At 54.4% G+C, this 24728-nt stretch overlaps 1 protein-coding gene across 2 annotated transcripts in view; it reads right to left on the bottom strand.

Moving 5' to 3' along the window:
• STX1A (syntaxin 1A) overlaps positions 1-24728 on the bottom strand; it is an 88134-nt gene that overhangs the window by 19648 nt on the left and 43758 nt on the right. For both annotated transcript variants that reach the window (XM_065647487.1, XM_065647486.1), the window contains exons 4-5: positions 10356-10430; positions 6414-6487 (exon numbers count right to left, since the gene is read on the bottom strand). In XM_065647487.1, coding sequence (XP_065503559.1) covers positions 6414-6487; positions 10356-10430 — 149 coding nt within the window. The remainder of the gene's footprint in view (positions 1-6413; positions 6488-10355; positions 10431-24728) is intronic.

Here is a 24728-nt window from a genome sequence, read left to right as displayed (position 1 = left end):
CACGCACTGCTGGGCACGCACTGCTGGGGACACACTGCTGGGCACACGCTACTGGGCACAGAGTGCTGGGGACACACTGCTGGGCACACACTGCTGGGGGACACACTGCTGGGGACACACTGCTGGGGAGACACTGCTGGGGACAGATTGCTGGGCACGCACTGTTGGGGACACATGGCTGGGGACACACTGCTGGGGAGACACTGCTGGGCACACACTGCTGGGCACGCACTGCTGGGGACACACTGCTGGGCACGCACTGCTGGGGACACACTGCTGGGCACAGAGTGCTGGGCACACGCTGCTGGGCACAGAGTGCTGGGGACACACTGCTGGGCACACACTGCTGGGGAGACACTGCTGGGCACACACTGCTGGGCACACACTGCTGGGGACACACTGCTGGGGACACACTGCTGGGCACACACTGCTGGGGACACACTGCTGGGCACGCACTGTTGGGGACACACTGCTGGGCACACACTGCTGGGGACACACTGCTGGGGACACACTGCTGGGCACACACTGCTGGGGACACACTGCTGGGCACGCACTGTTGGGGACACACTGCTGGGCGCACACTGCTGGGGACACACTGCTGGGGACACACTGCTGGGCACAGAGTGCTGGGCACACGCTGCTGGGGACACACTGCTGGGCACGCACTGCTGGGGACACACTGCTGGGGACACGCTGCTGGGGACACACTGCTGGGCACGCACTGCTGGGGACACACTGCTGGGGACACACTGCTGGGGACACACTGCTGGGCACGCACTGCTGGGGACACACTGCTGGGCGCACACTGCTGGGGACACACTGCTGGGGACACACTGCTGGGCACAGAGTGCTGGGCACACGCTGCTGGGGACACACTGCTGGGGACACACTGCTGGGGACACACTGCTGGGGACCCGTGCTGCTGGGCACAGGGTCCCAGCGAGGGGTCAGCATTCCTGGGCACATGAACAGCTGCAGGAGCCCAGAGTCTGAGAGCACCTTGGTGAGAAGCCAAAGCCCCAAAGTGGGGCAGGGTGCTCCATCACCCGCCTCAGCCTCCCAAGGCAGGGGCTCCAAGCTGCAGCCCTGAGGAGTTCCTCTCCCCTGGGGAGAGCGCCTGCAGAAATGCTAAGAAATGTCCAGATTACAAGAAAATCACCCAGTTCCTTGACGGAGTGTTCCATGGCTGAGAGAGTTGGGCGTGTGGAGAAGAGAAGGCTTCAGGGAGACTTTACTGCAGCTGTTCAATATATAAAGGCAGCTTATAGGAAAGAGGGAGAGAGACTTTTGAGCAGGCCCTGCAGTGACAGGACAAGAAGCAGTGGTTTCAAACTGAAAAAGAGTAGGTTTAGGTTGGACATAAGGAAGAAATGTTTTATGATGAGGGTGGTGAGACAACCTTCCAACCCAAACCACTCCGTGACTCTGTGGTGGAGCAAAGCCCTGAATGCCGCTCCCCCATGTGCCAGGATGACGTCTGCACCATTGGGCTTCGACGCAGAGCAAATCTAAATTCTGCTCAAATTCACAGCCCTGGGCCACATAACACCAATTTGTGGCCACCTCTGGTTTCCTCGGCCACTGCAGAAGTGATGCCTTTGCCTACGAAACATGGGCACACCACAGCTGACACCAGGGACGGTCACCTTCGACACCCACCTCCCTGCCACTTGGCACCTGCATTTTGCGCTGGCGAATTGGTTCTGAAGGGCACAGCATGGAGCACAGCAGAGCAGAAAGCCTGGTGGGGGGCTCACAGTGCTGCTATCAGCACACGGTTGTGTCTCTGGAGTGGTGAAGGCAGAAGTTTTTTCTGGGAAGAGATCTGCTGACTCCCCCAACACTGCTCAGCTGGAGCAGAGCTCTGCTCATGCCGGGATCCCTCGGGGAGGAAGAGGAGAGCTGGCATGCAGGGGGACTCGCTGCTGTCCTGCTCTGCTGTTGCACTGTCCTTTGCTTTGGCTTTGCTATGCCCCAGCAATGCTCCTTCTCACTTGCTCTAGAGACATCCTTCAGGCCTTTCTCTTGCTTGTGCGGGGCCAGGAGGAGGCTGGGCTCCGAGCTGGACCTGCCTCTGCAGAGGTGATCAATTAATGTCACCGCTGTATTGATCTGGCACCAGCCGCGGATCGGAGAGCAGACTAGGTGAGTCGCTCTCCAGACTGAAAAGGAGATAAACTATAAGTGCCTAAACTCCTCTGGCTTCACTGCAGAGCGCTTAGAGAAAACAGGATTTTTACTGAATTTTGTGCATAAACTCCCTGCAAGATCCGCACCTGGATCCACACCCCTGGGTGCTGAAGAGCAATGCTGGCAGCTCCCATTGCCTTTATCAGTTTAATGATTTGCTAAAACACCATCTTCATTGCAAAACAAGACCTTACTGCTCTGCTCCGAGAGGCCTCATCTTCATCCACATCCTCCAGTATGACCAGCAAGGACAAGGACAAGGAGCTCACCCGGCAGCAATGCAGAGGCATATTCCACCGCTGGAGCAACGACTGCCTCTGGCCAGGTGCTTTCTCAACAAAAGCTCACCGGAAGGTGGGCCAACCCTCAGTAACAACCACACAGCAACCCTGCCTGGTAGGGCAGAAGACAAAGCTTCGGCCCAGAGATTTTGAGAAGCGGCAATGATGAGACGGCCATGACAGGCTCGTAGTCCTGCACCGACCACGCAGCTGCCCCGGAGCCTACGCGTGCGTCCTCAACACGGCCCCTGGTGCAGATGCTTTGCCCGGCCACCCCAGTGTGAGGCCCCCAGGGAAACGTCTCCAGCCTGGCTGAGCTCTCACCGCACAAGCCCATGGCCAAGCTGGGACAGGCAAGGCTGTTTAAATATAGACACAACCCAAAGAAGCTCAGCACCAGAGTGCTACAACTGAGCTAGTAAAGCTCAGCATGAGACTGCACTGAAAACAAATGCAAGTTATTAAATAAAAATATATTTAAAATAAAGCTGGTTTCACTACCTCCTGGATTCACTTATTTCCTTGTGCCCCAAACTCACAAGCACCACAAGACATGTGGCCAGCGGCGTTTCTACGTGACATCCCACAGGTTCCCCCACCATCTCCTGGGTGACTCTTAGTTACTGGTGGCCACAGAGGGGTTTGGGACCTGTGCTCACCAGGAGCTGCCAGCAACACTCATCTTCCACTCCATTGACTTGTCCTGCCTCAGGGTCATTAGGCAGCACAGCTGATTTACAAGTAGGGAATGATTTAAACTGCATGAGATCTTCAGAGGTCCTCTCACCTCCTGTCTTGGAGTAAGCTGCCCAATGGTTTTCCACCTTAAGTCTTAGAAGCTGTGAGTATCCATGCTGGCATGTCACTGACCTTTTGGGTTAGGTGCCATCAATCCACACCACTCTTGTATTCCTTCCTCTGCCATCCCCTCTGCTGCTTCCATGTGTACGCTTCTATTCAAGTTATTTAAATCTTTCTTACCTGCCCCTACAGAAGAACCACAGGACGCTGCCTGCTCAAGAGCAGCGGTGCCCAGACTCACCACTTCTGCAGGACAAAGTGAGAGGACAAAGAAGCACTTGTGCCATCCCCCAAGGCATAAACACTTCAACAAGACCTCTGTAGCAAGGACTGAGCAAACGAATGCTGCAGAGCACAGAGTCCAGAGAACCCCAAACTACATGTGGGAAGTTGGAGACGAGGGGATCTGTGGGCTGAGCGGGCACCTGGGGTCACCTGAGCATGACCCCACCGCAGCGAGACAACCATGACAGCCTGACGGGTGCTGGTTTACAGCAGAGAAGTGACTCTTTCAGCCTATACATGAGCTAGAAGCTTTAGAGTCCAAGTAGCTGTAGAGGGTCAGTGCTACAGCCAGATCCCGTGGCGAGTGCAGCAGCACCCAGGAGTTGGCCATGGCTTAGGAGACACAACTCTCTGTGGACGGCCCGTTCCTGCCATCAGGACCTGGTCACCCTTGTACAGCAGGACAGGTTCACCCGTCCTCAACACGCATCTGCTAGAGCATCACCCTGGTGCCCCAAAGGCAGCAGTGAAGGGAGAAGCCGGGGCACACTCCACACTTGAGAGGGCCCCATGGATGTGCCCATGGCCTGGGGCAACGTCACAAAGCCAACCCCAACCAGACACAACACCTCTCTAGAAAGGCCTTGGAGGGAGCTGCTCCATCAAGGGATATGCAGATGATGGGGGAAGCTCTCGTCAGACAGTTCATGCAATAAAGCCTCTGACTTTCCTTCTGGAAGATGGAGGATCCAAAGCTGTAAAACATCATGTTTTTTCACAAGAATTAAGTGACATTTTCAGCCCAGTACTAAGTAGTAATGGCCAAGTTGTACCATCTCTAAACGAAACACTTGTTTGCTTTGTACACTTTTTCTGAAAAAAAAAAAAGTACACTTCTCCTCTAAGTGCCGTTTCATCACACTAAATTAGTTCAGCTTTTAGAGCTCAGGCCATAGCTGACAACAGATGGACTCAATAAAAAAACCACCATGGTCACACAACACAAGATGCCAGTCCAGCACAAACTCACTCTTTTCGATCCACTTTCCTCTAAAACCTGGAGTTAATGTCACTTTTGTGGGAGCAGTGTCAGGTGCCACCTACCCTCCCATGGATGGTGCAAGCAGAGTATGGCAGCTCCAGTCAGCGTGAACTCTTGCCCGCGTGCTGGGGCCAAGGTGCCACCGCGTACCTATGCCTGATCCAGATAAATCCGCACCGCAGCTTGATCCAACAGAGGCAATTCGAGTCATGACCTTGATCTCTGCTGCCTCCACCCTCACATGCTCTGCTATCCTGGGATGTCCAACACAATTACATAGCTCTGACTTCAGAAAATCAATAAGAGTACGTCCTATTTTCACAAAGTACACATTATTTAGGAATTCAAGCCCTGGTTTCAAAAGCAGCTGGAGACCACGGGTATCCTTGTCTTATGAGACCTCAGCTCATCAGCTGCTTCTGAGTTAACCTGTGATGATGCTGCAGGCCGTATGAGGTGCGTATGAAGCTCAGTCACCTCCCCGTCCCCAGCTCCACCTCCACGTCCTTTCCCTTAGCACTCTCCAGGCTCTTGCGCTGCCTTCCCAGGTCCTGCCTGCTGCTTCCTCAAGGAAACGTTCTGGCACTTTCTGCCAAGTCATTGGCCTTGCCACGACCCCATTGACGGTGCTCCCTCTGTTGGTGTTCTCAAAGTCTTCCCACTAGCACCCACTGTGGACATCAGAGCGATGGTTGTGACTAGCCCTTGCTTTCCAGATGCCCCAGGCCAGGACTCGAGTGGTGCTCAGCAGGGACATCTGCCGCAATCAGACCTTCTCACTGCAATCAGATGCTCCCGAGAGAGAAAAGCTTTTCTACGAGACACTTGAACGTTTCTTCCATTGAATGTTTCTAAGCTATTTCTTGACTTTGGAGGGCTGGGAGGGGAGCTACGCAGAATTGTAGGGTAATTCAGGCTGGAATGGACTTCAGGAGGTCATGCAACCCAATCTCCAACTCAAAGCAGAGCTAGTGGCTTCCAGTTTTCAGTGTGCGCTGCTGGGCCTACGGACAAGCTCCATGTCCCTCAACCCCCCACCATGTTCCACCCCACTGAAGCGAGAACAGCACGACTGTTCATCACAACACAGCCTGGGGACCACCCGGGCGAAGGAGAAGGAGGTGGACCCTGGCCCTCCATCTACCCCTGGATAACCCTGCTAAGAAACCCATCAAAAGAAAGTGCCAGTTATTGGCGGTGTCACAACAACAAGAGGAAGAGTTGTGTCAGCCCTTCCAAAGTCTAACACTTCCTGAGCTGTGAAGCCACATTGACACCTGGTGCAGGGGCAATCACAGACCCAACAGGGAAGAACCTGTCCAGCAGGCTGCAGCCTGCACAGTGCTCTTCGAAAGGCCACTCGTCTGCTTAGATTAAGGGAAATTTTAGGTGAGCAAATGAGGTCTCATTTATGAGCTGCTCAAGCATCCTTCCAGGCACTGCAGAAACACATGGAGACTTCAGGTCTCTGAACATGTTGCAGCAAAGGTTCTCCCCTCAAAGCTGGCACTTCAGAGGGGATTTTTGCTTCAGATAAAATCACCTTTAATGAGATGGTTAACATGAATGTGCAGAAACCCACATGCCTGTTTGTTCACACGGATGCCCAGACTTGGACACAGACAAAGCCAATGCTTGCTGCCCTCCCCTCCACAGCCCCTTCGTCACATACTGGTGTCACAGGTCTTTCAGGCTGGCTTTTTCGCTGATCCATTTGGAAAAGTGCTGCACTACTTTGCCCAGGATTTGCACACCAGAACTTGCTTGCTCTAAAGCAAAGCACAGCCCTCTCTCCCATCACCTCCTGGGATCCCTCAGCTGCCTCCAGCCACTTCCCGTCCTCCCTGTCCCAGTGCCCCAGGGCAGAGACTCACCTGAGTTTTCCTTATCCGCAGGTCAGCAGACGACCTGTTCAGTCCTTCCTCTTGTTCAATACTCTGCTCAATACCTGGTCAGGGTAGAAGGACACAGATTATTTCGCACTGTTTAGAGAAGGAAAAGGGGTTGTTTGGCAAAGGGGCTGTAAAAGGTGAAGCCTGCGAATTGAGGAGCACCTGGCACTGAGCAGTTCCCAGCTCCTCCAGCCCGTGATTACGCCTGGACTGTCAGCAAAGCCCTGTTTCATCATGGCAAAGCGCTCAGTGCCCGGCCATCAGCTGAGACTTGGTGCTGTCACGGGCAGTACCCATCACTCCCAGGCTGGTAAACGAGGGTTTCAATACAAAATTGGTGTCACGCTCAGGTCTGATCTCTGCACTTTATGGTATTCAAACAAAATGGAGTGCTGTTCTCCCCTGCTAGGTAGGAGGAGGAGGAAACCCAGAGCTAAAATGTCTCTGTAAAATACCAAAGCTCAAGACGTCTCCAGGGACCCTAAAAATAGTAGGCCTGCCAGCTGCCCAGCCCTGCCCGGGGAGGACTCGCCAGGCTGGCAAGAACATGCAGCATCTTGCTCAACAGTCCTCTGCAGCAAAGCAGAGATTTGCCCTTTTAATTATGCCCAGTAGTGCAGTTCAGATGAATTTCTCACCTGCCCAAAGTCCATAAATCACATCAGGGAGGAGAGCTGCCCTGCTCAGCATCCCATCACAGTTTGGGCAGGGAGGGGGCATGGGGCTGCAGGGCAGGAGGTCCGGCACAGAGCAAGGCAGTGCAAATCTGTTCCTCAAGGCCAGGTCAGGATGTGATAATTCAAAAACTTAAATTCAGGGACTGAAAAAGCCGGGAAGAAAGCTCCCATCAGCAGGCTGGCCCAGGTTGCAGATACCTGCCTCCATGTAGACCACCAGGTGTGAGCTGGTGGCATCTCTCATGTTTGGCTGAAGACCCCATTCCCAACGCAGTTGTCCCACAGTTCTCTGAGCCCGATTGTCCCTAGCACCTTCCACGCTGGACCAGGTCCCACGAGCCCAGCACAGGACAGGCTCCTCCTGCAGCAGGAACTCCCCATTCCCTGGAGCTGCCCAGTGGCTCCCCATCGCCATCCAGTGCGCCAGGGCAGAGCGCAGGACACCGCCACAGGCATCTGTGTTTCTGTTTCCCTTTCAGCAGATCTGAGCCTGGATCTGCGTGCTCACCAGCCCAACCCCTCCTTGCCAGGCTCCCGAATCTAGTGACTCCCTGTAGTACAGTTCACAGTGTCCATGACCCCAGGAAGACATGGACGTGTTGGAGAGGGGCCAGAGGAGCCCCAGAAATGACCCGAGGCTGGAACAGCTCTGCTGGGAGGACAGGCTGAGAGAATTGGAGTGTTCAGCTGGAGAAGAGAAGCTCCGGGGAGACCTTGATGTGGCCTTTCTGTACTTAAAAGGGGCCCATGAGAAAGATGGGGACAGACTTTTGAGCAGTGCCTGTTGTGATAGGACAAGGGGTGATGGTTTTAAACTAAAGGAGAGAGATTCAGGCTGGATGTGAGGAAGGAATTGTTGGCCCTGAGGGTGGTGAGAGCCTGGCCCGGGTTGGCCAGAGAGGTGGTGGCTGAACCATCCCTGGAGACATCCCAGGCCAGGCTGGACGGGGCTCTGAGCAACCTGAGCTGGTGCAGATGTCCCTGCTCATGGCAGGGGGGGCATTGGATGAGCTTTGATGGTCCCTCCAAACCAAACTATTCTATGATTCTGCTGTGTGCTGGTTAGCATGGGTGGTCCCACAGTACCACCTTGCAGAGAGCAGCAGTGCTGTAAAGAAGACTGTGGGCCTGGGGAACCCTTCATGGTGCTGGCAGAGGGTGCCTAACAGCAGAGGATGCTCTGGGGAAGTGCTGGAGAACATCAGCACAAATTCTTGCACTCCCTCCTATTCTGTCCTGGAACAAGCGTCTGTACCTAGAGCTTATCGGAAAGGTCCTGTCTCAAATAGCCAGATGGCCATGGCACTTCTGTGCACTCCCCTGCCTGTGAGCACACCGGCTGCTGCCTGCCCAGCACATTTCATCAGCAATTGGTCTTCCTCCACACTTGTCATAAACCCTTCCCTGTTCCCAAGGAACAGTATTGGCAAACATTGTGCATTTAGGATAATTAATAAAATCACATTTTCCCAAGAAGCTGGTAATTAGAATTAGCCTCTGCATGAGCAATGTCTGTTCTAAAGAAGTCAATTCGTTGTCAGCAGATGGTGTTTTTGATCAGTCCTGACTGTTTTCGTTCATAGATCATGCTGGCCACAAGGCGATTCAAGGCAAAGCGCAAGGACTAATCGTCTATTGCTCCAGGTAAATACAATACCAGTGAGTCTTTTCTGGATGAAGGAAACAGGAATCAGAGCCTGTTCTGCAATTTTTCAGGCTCTCAAAGCCCCTAAGAAACACATAACATAACAACTGTGGAAGAGGATTTTTGTTTTGCACAGGTTAAACCCTGTCCCCACCTGGACACCAGGGATATCAGTATGGCCAGGGGGTCTCTGGTCCATGGGAAGGGATCCCCTGGTCTATGAAATGGGTAAGCTGGCCCCTAGCTCTCCTTCCTGGGTCCAGCTGAGATCATGTGTCAGGAGGACAGATGGCAGCAAGGGGACAACAAGGAACAAGTCACCTTCTGGCACACACATGGGACATGGCCATGTCAGTCGTGACAAACCCAACAAATGGCTCCAGCTGTCTCTAAGTCCTCCACGACCATGGGGGTCCCACAAAACCCTGGTATTAGGGAGAACGCTGCTGCTGTGGGGGAAGCACCAGCTCCTCTCTCACCCTCCAGACACAAAGTTCCTGCAACAATCTCACCCAAATCCCATGCTGAAGTCCAAGACTACTGCAGGGAAACCTGAGCCGCGCCAAGGTGACCTGCCTCCTGCCTCAACGTGCTGCCATCCTCACCACCCCTCTGAATCTCCTGGGTCCAATCTTGGGCTTTTGGGCTTCTCCAAATGCTCCAGCACAACCCCGGCCATCAACGGGCTGACAGTCGCGTTGTTCTCACTCTCCACTTGTCAAAGAGATTGATTGACTCTTCCAATGGTGGAAACTGATGGTCATGTTGGCTGCACCCTGTCCCTGCGCTGCCCAAGGCAGAGGTGCACCAAGACACTGGGGCATGGTGATGAGATGGGATAACCTTCCCCAAGCCCCATGGCTCCTTTCTTCCCCACCACCATGCCAACCTGGCTCCCTAGGGAAGAGCCAACTCTTCTTTGGGGCTTGCAAATCCCGCACCAGCAACCCTTCAACCACTCAGCACTGGCAATCCAACCTTTGGCCATGGTGTGGGTCTGCTCAGAGCTGGGGCCCACTGGGAGAGCCCAACACCTGCCAGTGCTGGTGGCATGGGACCTGCTCACAGCCCACCGGCGGCTCATGGCCCCGTTCCCTCAGCTGCATCCTGGGAATGGGGCACAAGGGGGCAAATTCCCAAAGGGCAAATAAAAGTAGCTGGAGGGTGCCAGGGAGAGGGAAGGTGACATCCATCCCCAAGTGACCCCTGCAAAGCAGTGGCAGATGCCACTTCTGGCTGTCCCTTCCTCCAGCTCTGTGACCTCTCTCAGCACCAGCTCAGGCTGCCAGAGGACACACAGACAGGCCCAAACTGTGTCTGTCACCTGCCCTTTCCCACCCAGAGCAAACCACCTCCAAACTGTCTTGACCTGAGTCAAACACCAGCTGCTGATGGCACAGGGTTGAGGTGACAGCCAAGGTGTCACGGCATTTCTGGTCACGGGGAACGCGTGGGAGGTGCTGGGCAGTGGGGACAAGGAGCAAGATCCAGGGCAGCAATGCTCCCTACCCCAGGATGGGAGCTGCGCAACCCACTGCCGGGGGTGCCAGGCAGGGGCCCAGTGGGCCCAGCCCCGCAGCAGCATCGCAGGCAAATACTCACTCTTTAGCTTGGAGCGCACTTTGTTCGCTGTCTTCTTTATGTCAGACATCAGCTCCTCCAGCTCCTCCTTCGTTTCTGGGGAGAAGGAAAAGAGTAAACACAATGTGCTGGATACATGGGGAAAATCTGCTGCCCAGCTCCACAGCCCGTGGAGAGCAGAGCTGTGAGCACTCCCACCTCCAGACTGGGAGCCCCACACTGGGCTCTCCTCACAGTCCTGAGCCTGGAAATAACCCTGCTGCTGGTGGGCCAAGCAGGGAGCTGGCACAGCCCTACCCTGCCCCATGCCCTGCAGAAAGGGGAAGGGATATACAATCCACAGTGCTGGTTCCTGTAGCGGAGAGAAAACCACTGCTGGACACTCACCAAGGGCTGATCTCTCCAAGCTCCTGCCCAGCCAGCCCTCCCCAGGGCATCACAACAGGTCGTGTCCTCCACTGGCACCCTCTGACTAACAGCCAGTGTGTGTGTGTGTGTTCACTCCCCAGCCTGAATTTGCTGCTTTGGGCAGAAAAGTAAGGGCTGAATAAGGCAGAACCTGTCCCCAGCCCCACAGCCTATTTTCTCAGGACCAGCAGTCGCGGGAGGGTGAAAAGCAATTCTCACATTTCAGCAAGCAGGGGCACAGGAGTGGCAAATAAAAACAAGTACCAGTGAGTCCCTTCTTCCCCGTCCCCACAGGCATCCCACATGTGCCGGCACGATGCGTGCGGCTTCCACTAGGAGAAGAGCCCTGCAAGCACAGAGGATGTCGGTGAGCCTCAGCATCTGCCCAGGGCCACCACTCCAGGACAATGCTTTGACAAGAATCTCCTGGGCTGCCAGGACTATGGACTCGGCTAGAGAAAGGAGGAAACTACCGCATATACCACACCTGAGAGAAGTCCATCAGCTGGAGAAATTCTGAGCCCTGTCTGACCGATGGGACCTGGCGCAGGGCTGTATCTGCCCTCGCTCCGGGTGCAAATGCCAGGAATTGGCTCTGAGCTGATCACCACTGACAGCACGACCACTGCGAAATCTCTGGGCGCTCGTGTCCTGTTGGACATTTCTCAGCATTGCAGCAGCACCTCCAAGCCACAAGCCGTGCAGAAACCAGAGTGTCCTTGAAGGAGCCGAGATGTGCAGGTGTGCCCCTTGCCACCCTGTGCTTCAGCAACTGCCGGACCCCGCTGAGCGCATCAGCAGGGCTGGCGTGGGGGGCACAGTCCCTGTGCTCAGCACATGGGTTCCCAGCCCTGGTCTGCCTGGGCAGCCCTTCGTGCTGTGTAGCTGCAAAAAGGCAGGGTGGTACGAGATGCCCGCTGCCCACCCAGGGGCTTGTGGCAGCCCAGCTGGCTACTAAGGATGTAAACATGCCCCAGACCAACCCCCTGGCCAACCCCAAAGCTCAGCAGTGAGACCAGCACGTTGCAATGTCTCAAGATCCAGATACTAAAGAAAGTACAAAACGCTTGCCATTCAAATATGATTTCTCAGGAATGCTGCCACCCTAATGCTCCCTCTTGATTTTGATGAGATCAAGACTTACTTAATTAAATAAAACTTTGTTTAATAGACTCTAGGCACATTAACTGAGTCATTTCAATGGCTGTGGTAGCTCCGATGCTGTATGCTCCCAGCTGGCAGTCACAGGCATAATTAGAAAATCATGATGATGGGAATGTGCTGGGGGAAGGTCACATCCTATCGACGGTTGTACACATTTCTGACTCAAAGCTAAGAGCTTCAGCACTATTGGGAAAAGGAGAAAATGAACATGTCTGCGAATACCTTCGCCCCAGGCGACAGGTATTTCTGAGCAAGCCAACACAGTGGCCTCACCGGGGGAAGCGGTACAAGTACGTATTTACTAGAGAGTAAGCACAAATACAGGGAAAGGAGAGGACATTTTCAGTTTGAGTTCTCATTTAAGTGACCAATTATTTGTCTTTTCCCCATTCTTGAAAGAACTTGTATTTAACTTGTATTCACACCTCATATCCTGGGGTCAGTTTTGGGCCCCTCATGCCAAGAAAGGCCTTGAGGTGCCGGAGTGAGTTGAGAGAAGGGAACGGAGCTGGGGAAGGGGCTGGAGCACAAGTGTGATGGGAGCGGCTGAGGGAGCTGGGGGTTCAGCTGGAGAACAGGAGCTGAGAGGAGACCTTCTGATCTCTGACCTGCCTGAAAGGAGCTTGGAGCCAGGGGGGGTCGGGCTCTGCTCCCCAGGAACAAGTGCCAGGACCAGAGGAAACGGCCTCGAGTTGCGCCAGGGGAGGTTGAGGTTGGATCTGGGGAACAATTTCTTCCCCAAAGGGCTGTGGGGCATTGGAACAGGCTGCCCAGGGCAGTGCTGGAGTCACCATCCCTGGAGGGGTTGGACAGACGGAGATGAGGTTCTCAGGGACATGGGGCAGTGCCAGGGCTGGGGTAACAGTTGGACTTAATGATCTTGAGGGTCTCTTCCAACCAAAATGATTCTGTGATTCTATGATTAATAAAGAAACAAACCATCCTGGGCTGAGTAACTCCCTGCCCCTGGACAGGCTGGGGCCAGCTGACGGGGACGCAAAGACCCAGGAGTACTGAGGGACAACAGGCTGCTGTGAACACAGCACAGGCTGAGAGCTGGGTTTGTTCACCTGGAAAACAAAGGGGGCTCCTGCTGCCTAGGACTGCCCAGCAGGATGGTGGAGAGAAGCCGGAGCCAGACTGACTGCTGGTCCTTGGAGGTGACCTTCAGGTTCTTGCTGAAACTTGGAGGTGCACAGAGACAGGACAAGCAGTGACAGACCAAGCTGGGACAAGCAAAATTCAAATTAGATATTGGGAAAAAAAAAATCATCATCATCATGAAGGTGGTCAAATTCTGGACCCAGAGAGCTTGCGTGACATCCATCCTTAAGGATATTCTACATGTGGCTGGGTGAAGGCCTGAGCAACCTGACCTAATGGACCTGCTGGAGGGTACTAGACCAGGGGCCTTGGAGGCCATATCCACCCTCAGTCCTATGAAACAGTTTCAGTAACTTACTGCTATGTACTTTCCCTTCTCCCTGTCAGTTTGGGCTGAGGGATATGCTGCAGAGATGCCGTCACTGAGGACGCACAGGGCAACTGGTGAGTGTGGGTGAGCATCCCCCTGTGCTGGCCGCTCAGGAAGGGGACAGGACCACGCGGACGGATGGAGGGGACATGAGACGGGGAGCAAGGCTGCCTTCCTGCAAAATATTTCCAACTGAGCAGCAGGGAGAAAACACTCCTTCTGGCTGGCTTTGAGTCACAGGACGTGTGAGGATTACTCGGCGACCTGGCAGGCACAGGCTTGCCAGACAATTATTTTCACATCCATGGCGTCTGTTTAAGTGACTCACTCAAATCTATTTAACCGTTCATGGCGAGTAACATCCAGCAACAGGAAGCTGAAGCACCACAACATCACTGCCGCTATGGCCGGGGTTACCCCGCCGAGCAGAGCAGCGCTAAGGGATAGGACACGATGTTTAAGAGGATAGGTCAGGATCCCCGCCTTCCACAGCCAACCTGGGACATCTGCCCTGCTCCTGCTGGCACTGAGCACAGCCGGGGAGCAGGATTCTCCCCGTGGCCACCAGCACCGCAGGGCTGTGATTCCAGTCCCCGCTGGGAGGGGCCAGGAGGCTTTGGTCTGGGTCAATCCTTATGCCCCCAGGGAAGCTCCAGGGCCCCATGACCTTCCCTGGAGGGGAGGCCAAGCAGCACAGGGGCTGCAGGCAGGGCTGCAGGCAGGAGTGCAGGCAGGGCTGCAGGCAGGGCTGCAGGCAGCGGTGCAGGCAGCAGTGCAGGCAGGAATGCAGGCAGGGCTGCAGGCAGCGGTGCAGGCAGGGGTGCAGGCAGGGGTGCAGGCAGGGCTGCAGGCAGCGGTGCAGGCAGCAGTGCAGGCAGGGGTGCAGGCAGGGCTGCAGGCAGCGGTGCAGGCAGGGCTGCAGGCAGGGCTGCAGGCAGGGCTGCAGGCAGCGGTGCAGGCAGCAGTGCAGGCAGGGGTGCGGGCAGGGGTGCAGGCAGCAGTGCAGGCAGGGCTGCAGGCAGCAGTGCAGGCAGGGGTGCAGGCAGCGGTGCAGGCAGGGGTGCAGGCAGCGGTGCAGACAGCGGTGCAGGCAGGGCTGCAGGCATGGGTGCAGGCATGGGTGCCGGCAGGGCTGCAGGCATGGGTGTGGGCAGGGGTGCAGGCAGGGCTGCAGGCAGCAGTGCAGGCAGGGCTGCAGGCATGGGTGTGGGCAGGGGTGCAGGCAGGGGTGCGGGCAGGGCTGCAGGCAGGGGTGCAGGCAGGGCTGCAGGCAGGGCTGCAGGCAGCAGTGCAGGCAGGGCTGCAGGCAGCGGTGCAGGCAGGGCCGCAGGCAGGGCCGCAGGCAGCGGTGCAGGCAGCGGTGCAGGCAGGGCCGCAGGCAGGGCCGCAGGCAGCGGTGCAGGCAGCGGTGCAGGCAGGGCTGCAGGCAGGGCCGCAGGCAGGGCTGCAGGCAGAGCTACAGGCAGCAGCGGGAGCAGAAAGCAAAGGCCCAGCCCAGGCCGGTAACACCACTGAGCTCCAGTCCAGCCTCAGCTGCTTGGAAAAGAGGAAAACCCAGTTCCCTCATGTTCCCCTTCCCCACAGCTCCCTGAGCTCCCAAAAGCATCCCCCACACAACAGGGAAGGGGACGAACAACACAAGGAAGCGGCGCCCAGAGCTGCCAGGCAGGATGCTCCTTAGGGCGGGGGGACACACTTCTGCCTGCAGCCCAGCGCTCAACATTGGCGTTCACCACTGTCAATGCAGGAGGGAAAAAGCCTCTAAAGCACCCAGCTGTGGGCAGAAGGGCAGCGGCAGGTGGGAAACCCCTGCCCTGCACAGTTAACTGCAGGTGGACATCTGAGCATGGTGGCTGCACACATGATATGTGATGCTTCCTCACTCACTCATTATTCAGGTTAATAAACCTTCACCTCTTTGTGACCTGCAGTTCTTTACTGACAACAACCAATGTAATCAAGTAAAGTACCATTTCAAACTAATTCGTAACTGAGTTCCCTGACAAAGCTGGAAAAAAGGACCTTTTTGGGAAAGACATAGCATTTCCAAAAAAAAATTAAACATCCTGACCACAGTTCCTCCAAGGAAATCTAAAAAAATAAACCTTTCTTGCCTTAAAACTTTTCCTCCGTCTCTCACAGGCTACCATTGATGTGCCCGTTTATTTTGGCACTTATATTTATGCAATGTAGGGTATTTTTTAAAGGCGTATGAAAAGAATAAGCACAGAGCTGGCAGCCCCCATGAGCTATCCGGTCTGTGGGAGCAAACCATAAGGGATCCTTCCCAGGGAGCTATGGAGTTGGTTGAAACATTTTCCACAGACTTAAAGTAAAAGAAATGAAACCTGTTTTAAAAAACAACAGGGAGGAGATTGGCTAGAAAGGCTGTTCGAGCCCCAGGCTGGGAACTACTGACCAGTCAGCCTGACCTCCATGCCCAGTTAGTCATGGAGGAGATCCTCCTGCAAGACATGTTGAACCACATGGGTGACGGGGAGGTGATGAGGGACCGCCAACATGGCTTTACCAAGGGCAAATCACGCCTGACAAAGCTGGTGGTCTTCTATGACGGAGCAGCTGAGTTAGTGGACAAAGGAAGAGCTACAGATGTTGTCAGTCTGGACTTCTGTAAGGCCTTTGACACGGTGCTCCACAAGTTTCTTGCCTCTTATTTGGAGTAATACGTGTTTGACGGATGGACTACAGATGGATAAGGAATTGGCTGGATGGCCACATCGAGATTGCTGCAGTCAGTGGCTCAATGTCCAAGTGGAAACCTATAACGAGTGGTGTCCCTCAAGGGTCTGTACTGGGACCAATACTATTTAACATCTTCATCAATAACACAGTGGGATCAAGGGCACCCTCAGCAAGTTTGCGGGTGACACTGAGCTGAGTGGTGCCATTGACACACTGGAGGGAAGAGGTGACATTCAGAGGGACACGGACAGGCTCAGGGAGTGGGTCCATGTGAACCTCTTGAAGTTCAACCAGGCCAAGTGCAAGGTCCTGCACCTGGGTGAGGGCAAATCCCAGTATCAGCACAGACTGGGATGGGTGGATGGATGGATGAATGGATGGAGAGCAGCCCTGTGGAGAAGGACTTTCCAGCTAAGTCCCATTTGTCCTTCAGCTCCCATAGGCTGATGCTCCTTCTTGGACGCAGAGCTCACTCTGACATCACGACTTATTTATTCAAGCTAAGTAAAACAAGAAGAAAAAAATTAGACATTTGGTTTGCAAGACACTGAGTCAACCTCTTCCTAATCTTCTAGAGTTTTTTTCCACTCTGGCCAATATAATCCATTGCAGAAGGTATGACAGAAAGGGGCCGCACGCAGAGGAGCGGGCAGGAGAGAGCTGCGCAACCACCGCCCCGAGCAGAGCCGGGATTGTCCTGTCCATGCAGAAGCAACACAAGGAGCTCCAGCTGCTTGCTGAGCTGCAGAAATAGGACACAGCAGAGCCGGCCATCTGCCTTTGCCAGGAGCGAGGGCACAGGAGACGTCTGGGACCATCGTGAGGGGCCAGCAGCCCTGGGACTTTTAACTTCCAGTGTGCCAGGAGGGATGAATCCTGCTCATGATGCAGCAAGGAGAGACGCTGCTGGTATTCAATATCAGTGCAAAATGTCACAAGGCTTTTGCTTGGGAGCAGAACAGAGAAGACGCATGGAAGGGTCTGAAAAACTCTTAGGGCTCCTCTGGGACTAAGGGCACTCCCTAAAACTCCTCGTCTGTCCCATCCGGCTTCCGCAAAAGTAGCTTTTGACTTTTTAAGTGTCTAAACAAGGAAGCAGGTGAGATGTTTAACTGATGTTTCTATTACACAGACTCACAGAATGTCCTGAGCTGGGAGGGACCCACAAGGATCACGGAGCCCAGCTCCTGTCCCTGCACAGGACACCCCACAGGTCACCCCGTGTGTCTGAGGACGTTGTCCAGTCTCTTCTTGAACACTGTCAGGTTGGGGCCGGGACACCTCCCTGGGGAGCCTGTTCCAGTGTCCAGCACCTCTGGGTGAAGAACCTTTTCCTCGTGTCCAACTGCCCCTCCCCTGGCACATCTTCCTGCCATTCCCTGGGGTCTGTCCCTGTCACAGAGAGAAGAGCTCAGCCCTGCCCCTCCTGCTCCCCTGCTGAAGCTGCAGCCCCATGAGCTCTGCCCTCGGTCTCCTCTGCTCCAGCTGAACAAACCCAGGGACTTCAGCCGCTCCTCATCCGGCTTCCCCTCCAAACCCTTCACCAGCTTCGCAGCCTCCTCTGGACACTCTCCAGCAGCTTTATCTCCTTTGCTCCTGTGTCCCCAGCCCTGCACACAGTGAATGCTGCAGGTGAGGCCGCCCCAGCGCAGAGCAGAGCGGGACAATCCCCTCCCTGCCCGGCTGGCCCTGCTGTGCTGGGTGCACCAGGACACGGGTTGCCCACTGCGTTCCAGGGCACACTGTTGGCTCACGTTCAAAGATATCCATCCCTGGCTGTTTCACAGCATCTCCTGCAAGGTCTCGGGGCACCCAGCTCTCTGGAAGCAATCAGCTGGCTGATGAGCAAACTGCTTGTTCCCTTTCCATAGCCTACTCCCGCTTTCTTTCCAGCACCCCATGCTCCCCGTGGCTCTCCTCCAAGACTCCCCATGCACCCCACATTTGCTCCAGGGTGGCACTAAACACCATCACGATCTGCAGGGGTGGCCGGTCCCTTTGCTGCTGCTGCCGTCCCACCCGGGGCCACACGCCAGCCCCCGGGAGCTCCAGGGTGGCTGCAGGGCACAGCGACAGCGGTGCTGGGGAGCAAAGCCAGCCCAGCCCTCCCACAGGCAGAGGTACCGAGTAAAGCTGCTCGGGTCTATTTTTACAACATTGAACCACATTAATTGTCTTACCCTCCTTTAATTCTCTCAATCGAATTCCACTTCAAATACTCCATTATTTTGCCCAGAAGCAAGGTCGGGTTAATCGGTCAATAATTACCCAGCTCATTCCCTCTCTCATCCTTTAAAAAATTGACTCTGTGCTACCTGCTGAGCTCCTGGTGCCCATCAGGTATGTGGAGACTTATTGGAAATCAACACTAATGGCAGAGGCACCATCTTACTCAGCTCTTGGAAAACTTCCCATTGATAACTTCAGGTAGACTGGATCCAACAGTGTCTATTTCTGGTACCAACTGTTCAGTAACAACCTGGATTACTGTTGGAATGTAAGAATTTAATCACCATAAGATACATCATGTGTTTTCTCAAACACTCAAAGAAAGTGTTTCCCATATGCTTCTCTCCTTTCTATTATATATTATTCTCCTATTTTCCTTTATTAATTTACCAAAACAGCAGAAAAGTTTCTGCTCTTCTTCAAGCACGCCACAAAAAATTCAGATCATCCTTTGGGCTGGTGTTTGCTGGACTTTCAGGCTCCCTGCGACTCCCAGCTCCAGTTTCTGTGCCACTGGGAGAGAGTGTGAAATATTCTCCTCCTGCCCACCATGTATGGGAAAACAGAGATAAATGTAAATCAATGGAAAGTAAAACTCCAAAAGTAGGAGTTACAGAAAACTGGTAAGAAATACAAAAGGATGCACTGAGAATATAGTGCTTTAAATTTGTTCTGTGCGCACATGATACAAAGGAGCAAGTCACGGTCATTTATACCAAAGCTTCTCACTTTTCACCTTGTCCTTGGTTCCCCTTCATCTGCTGAGACAAAAGGGGGATGAGGCTCTTCAGCATGAGTATAGCATGTTTGCATGACACAAAGATTTGCTTCTCATTTCTCCCAGACTCCAGGCTGCCGTGCTGATGCCTGGTCAGCCCCAGCGCCAAGACCTGAACACGAGCAGCGCTGCTGCACAGGACGGCCCTCCCCCAGGCTGTGACAAGGATATTTCACATTTCCAGCAAAGCAAAACTTTCTTCTTGGTCTGAGTAACACAAACTAGGCTGAATTTTGGATCACAAACGAGCAATTGCAATTCTCTGGTTTATTAATTGGTCTTGTAACAGATGTGGGGCAACTAAATAATTTCTTTTTGTTCCATGCTTTTATCATAGGATCATGGACTCACAGAGTGGTTTACGTTGCAAGGGACCTTCCAAGATCATCCAGTCCAACCCCTGCCACGGGCAGGGACATCTCCCACTAGACCAGGTTGCTCAAAGCCCCGTCCAGCCTGACCTTGAACACTTCCAGGGATGGGGCATCCACAGCTTCTCTGGGCAGCCTGTGCCAGTGTCTCACCACCCTCATCGTACAACATTTCTTCCTCATGTCCAGCCTAAACCCACCCTTGTTCAGTTTAAAACTGTTGCCCCTTGTGCTGTCACTGCAGGCCCTGGCCAAAAGTCTCTCCATCTTTCCTATAAACCCCCATTTAAGTACTGAGGGTCCACCGTAAGGTCTCCCTGGAGCCTTCTCTTCTCCAGGCTGCACACCCCCAGCTCTCTCAGCCTCTCTCCATGGCAGAGCTGTTCCAGCCCTTGGACCATTTCAGTGGCCTCCTCTGGCCCCGCTCTGCCAGGCCCATGTCTGTCTTGTGCTGGGGACCCCAGAGCTGGACTCGGTGCTCTGGGGGGTCCCAGGAGAGCAGAGCAGAGGGGGAGCATCCCCTCCCTCGACCTGCTGCCCACGCTGCTGGAGAGGCAGCCCAGCAGACACTTGGCTTTCTGGGCTGCAAGCACACATTGCTGGCTCACGTCCCATCTGTCATCCACCAGTATCCCCTGGTCCCTCTCCACAGGGCTGCTGTCCCTCCATCTGTCCATCCATCCATCTATCCATCCATTCATCCATCCATCCATTCCCCAGTCTGTGCTGGTACTGGGGATTGCCCTGACCCAGGTGCAGGACCTTGTACTTCGCCTGGTTGAACTTTATGAGGTTCACATGCCTTGGTAACTTTATTTCTATCACCCCAGCTGTACACTAAAGCATTTTGACCTATCCTTCCCTTTTTATCCTCCACTCCTTTGGGAGGTTGCCTCTGAGCCACCATCAGGAAAGCTGTCTCCTGCAATGAGTGGTGACCTGGCCATACTCTCCACCACCCTGAGCACCCCAGCCCATGCTGCTGGTCCAAGTTTTGGACCTCTCCAAAGCCCAGAGCCTAGAGCAGGAGGCAGAGCTCTGGAGGGCCATCTGCCATTCCAGCCCACATCAGACACTGCTCTGCAGGACAGCATGACCATACATGCCACAATCCTACACCAGGACCTTCCTTGAACATGTTCCCTGGCCTGTCTGGTTGGCCAGTTCCCTTCAGCAGGGGCAGGAACAGGTCTGCTGGGAGTAGAGGACTCCGATGGGGAACATCCCGCAGATCCACCAACACAGCCCACTTCTGCATGACCCATCACGAGCCCAGCAGTTATTTGACCCAGGACACACCATGGCTCTTCCCAAAAGCAGATGTACCCCGAATGCCATGTTTAAATTGTTCAGGATGAGAAAGCAAGTCCAAGCTAGAGAGTCTGTGCCAACAAGGGGCCCTGGGCACCGACCAGACCGAAGGGCAGTGGAGAAGCAGGGCCTGATCAAGGGACTGGGTTCACAGAAGGAGGAAAATCCTTCACCCCATGCACAAGGTGATGCAGACCGCATACGGTGACCCCATTTGGACAAAGAGAAACAGGGCTTCATGCAGAAAGGCAGCCAGCCAGGGAATTGTGGAAAGGCTATTTTTAGAGCTGCACATTTCCATGATAAAGAGCAAGTATTACCTCTCGCTGGAAAGAAAACTTTTTCTAGCACTGGTGGAAAAAAATGACCTGAAGAAGTCCTACCACCCAGAGCTCCAGCTGCGAGCGAGCATTCTTCAAGACACTGCTAATCAGTACACAAAGCCACATGTGAGAAACGAAGCCCCAGAACTCGCTGAAGAGTTCAGACGCCTCTGCTGCCCAATCCAGCATTTTATTTTCCTTAAAAAAAATGGCCTGATTTATATTTTTAAACACAGACTGAAGTGCAGGGAACTGAGTGACTGTTCACTCAATTTCTGCTTGGATTTGGGGAGCAGCATCATTAGGTCCAAGCGAGTACAACACGTAGGCAAGACACGGTGACCAGAAAGGGCTAAAGGTCGTTCTGCAGCCGCTGCCACCTGCGGCTGCCTGTCTCCTGCAGCCGTCGTCCTTGCGTATTGGTTGTCTGGTGCTTTCTTCAGAATCCAGTAACTAATGGCAATGGTATAGACCAAATTTCCAAGCTGGAAGGTGTAACCACGTGAGCTCACCCAAAAAAAGTTTCTTAAGTGGCTCCAGTGTTTCTCAACAGGCTCCACCAGCAGCCAGACTGCTGAGGCTTCTGTGCTTCCCAGTGTGATACAGAGGACGCCCGCACTGCGACCAAAGAGGAAGGATGAGCACTCCCACCCTCTGCTGGGTAACCGTTTTGCTCATAGATGCATGAGTTACAAGTTGCAAGTTATGAATTTGAGAACTTTTGAGTTAGAAATTTCATTAATTGATGAACTAATGGAATGTCAGGACTAGTCTGTGCAAAGGGTATTGAGCCCTTGTTTGTCTTGTTTGTTTTCTTGCTAATGAGCTCATAAAAGAAAGTTTAATTTACAGACTATGTTGCCCTGTAAATCTGAGAGATCCAAATGGACCGTGACAAACTGAGTTGCTAGTGGCCCATTCCCAAGCAGGATGGCTGGTTTTTCTGCTGTTGTGGTTCCCCGTCCCACTCACTCCTGACTCTCCCCATTCTCCCTGCCCTGGGCCCTGAGCAAGGCAGCCGCCATCTGATAGCTCCCAACCTCAGCTGGAGTTCCACAGGAAGGTTTGCTAAGGCGACACCCTGTCCGGGTCAATCAGTCATTGCAACCTGCGGCTCTGCCAGGTGTCCGAGCAGATGGCTTTGGGCACAGAAAGGCCAGGAAGGTCCCCAAGAGCCACCCGCTGCTCAGCAGCCTGCTGCATCTCCATAAATAGCAACCCACAAGCAGTCATCGTAATGCATTTAATCAAAAAAGAAAACGGGCTTGGGTCATCGGGAGGCTTTAGCAGCAGGCCAGGTCACAGAGCATCACTAATGAGGCAGCAGGGAAGAGATGGAAAATGTCAAAATGTGAAAACATCCAACTTCCAGGGTTGGGCACTTGCTTAATTATCTTTTTCATAGGATCACTGGCTCACAGAGTGGTTTGGATTGGAAGGGAACTTCAAAGATGATCCAGTCCAACCCCTGCCACGGGCAGGGACATCTCCCACTAGACCAGGTTGCTCAAAGCCCCATCCAGCCTGACCTTGAACACTTCCAGGGATGGGGCATCCACAGCTTCTCTGGGCAGCCTGTGCCAGTGTCTCACCACCCTCATCGTACAACATTTCTTCCTTACATCAAAACTAAATCTTTTTGCTTGGCCAACTGGCAGGGATGGTGCTGGCATGGGCTGCAGAGCCCCCGTGGCCGCCTGCTCTGCCAGGCCCCTGCTGAAGATGCTCGAGGGCAAGGCCAGCTCTCGCTGACCTCGGGAACTGGCTCCGTTCACTGAGGCTGGGGTCGCTCAGGCCCCAGGGCCACGGATCGGGGCAAGCAGGTGACCACCGTGGGAAGGCAAGGTCTGCTTCACCCACCTTCTCATGCACCCACCTCTCCAAACACAAAAGCAAGCCAGCTCCATGCCTCTGTAAGACACACGTGCTGGGGCCGAGCCCTCTTTCCACAATCTCCATCACAAGGCTGCCTCACTGCTGAGCTCTTCTGTTCATTTGTTAATTTACAGAAATCAGAAGCCAATTGTTCCTGATCAGGAACTTCCTCCTGATCCAGCTCAGGAGCACAGGAATGCACCCGCTGCTGCCTGGAGCCCTCCTAGCCCAGGCCGTGTGAGCACGTGTGAGCTCCTGACCACCCTCCCTACCGCCACCGCCCAGCCCTCCCCAGCATATCCCCAGCAACTGGCTCCGGCACCTTTGCCGCCGCTGCTGCTGTTCGTGAGCCCCCCCCGGGCTCCCCCTGCCCACGCTGCCTGAGCAGGCAGGGCCTGCAGCCGCGGGCAGGGCCTGCAGCCGCGGGCAGGGCCAGACGCCGCCCGCCACGGCAGCGGTGCCGACGTGCTCCCCGGCACGCTCGCTCCAGCCTCCTGCTCCTCCTCAGCGCGGCCTCAGTGGCCAGCGTCACCACCGTCACCAGCCACCTTTTCCACAGTGCTCGTTAATTCGTTGGAGGGGAACTCCCCCCTCTGATGGAGGAGGGAAGAGGGGATCCCAAAAGCGAGGGGAGCACCCAGACCAGCAAACCCTGCTTGCTCCCCACTTTACAGCTCCAAACTGTTCTTGCTCAGTGCCCCTCAGAGAAGGGCAGGTTACCTCTGACTGCTCGAAATAAAACCACAGAAACTGGGAATGGTGGTAGGAAGGGAGAAAAAGCAACTTGTCTTTAACAAGAAAGATGAAACATCACAGCTGGAACAAACAGAAAATTGCAGAGACCCTACAAAATCACTGCAAAAGAATGAAAGGATGTGTTCAGGCTGTACAGAAAGGAAGGGGAAAATAGGAAGGATGCGGGTCAGGGATTGCACAGACCAACTGCCAAGAACTCATCCACCGTCCTCAGCTCTTGCATAGGAAATATTTTTGCGTATGGTCTTGTGCTGATCCCCACGGTCCTACCTCGGCACCCGCTCACCCTTTCCCTCTTGGCCCCACATCTCTGTAGCCTCTTCCAAAGCCCTCCACCCCCTTGCTACACTGGACTCCTCTGTCTCCTTTAATTACAGCTTCCCCAGCCTGTTCCCTCTCCGTGCACTGGAATCCACCCTCCCCTGCCACTTCACTCTCTTTCCTCACCAGGATTTGCCTTCCCCACTCACGGTGCTGCTCACCCTCGGCTAATTACCCGGCACAGCAGCGGGCTCTGCCCCGCCAGCCTTCACGCTTTGCCCCAAGCGTCTGCTGTCAGCGGCTGGCTGGCCAAACACCGCTACCTGTCTAATCATTTGCATACTTACAAAAATAGTTTTAACATTTCACTACTGTGCAAGCAAAGCCATCCGCAGGCCCCCGCTGCCCCTCCCTGCTGCCACGCGGCGGGGCAGCCCCGCGTGTCCGCAGAAGGTCCTCAGGCAAGAGCCTTGCCCAAGGCTCACGCTCCTCAGGGCCTCAGTGACCCACACGCGGCCAGGGGAGCCCTTCTCCTCCCCAGCTCTCTCAGGAAGGGACTTCCCTCTCCCTCCAGGGGGATATTTCTACCTTTTAGACAGCAGGTTTTGCATTCCCCGAGGGGAAGACTTGGGGAAATCTCACGCTAGGGTTTCTTCTAAACATCTGTGGGCATCCTGGGTCACAAGATGTGGTTGTGTTCCCCACCTGATGGTCATGATGCATTCTCATCCTCCTTCACAA

Source organism: Caloenas nicobarica, chromosome 17 (genome assembly GCF_036013445.1).
Source record: "Caloenas nicobarica isolate bCalNic1 chromosome 17, bCalNic1.hap1, whole genome shotgun sequence".
Taxonomy (NCBI): Eukaryota; Metazoa; Chordata; class Aves; order Columbiformes; family Columbidae; genus Caloenas; species Caloenas nicobarica.
The sequence above is the reverse complement of the archived record's forward strand: the minus strand, read 5'-3'. Positions and strand labels throughout refer to the sequence as shown.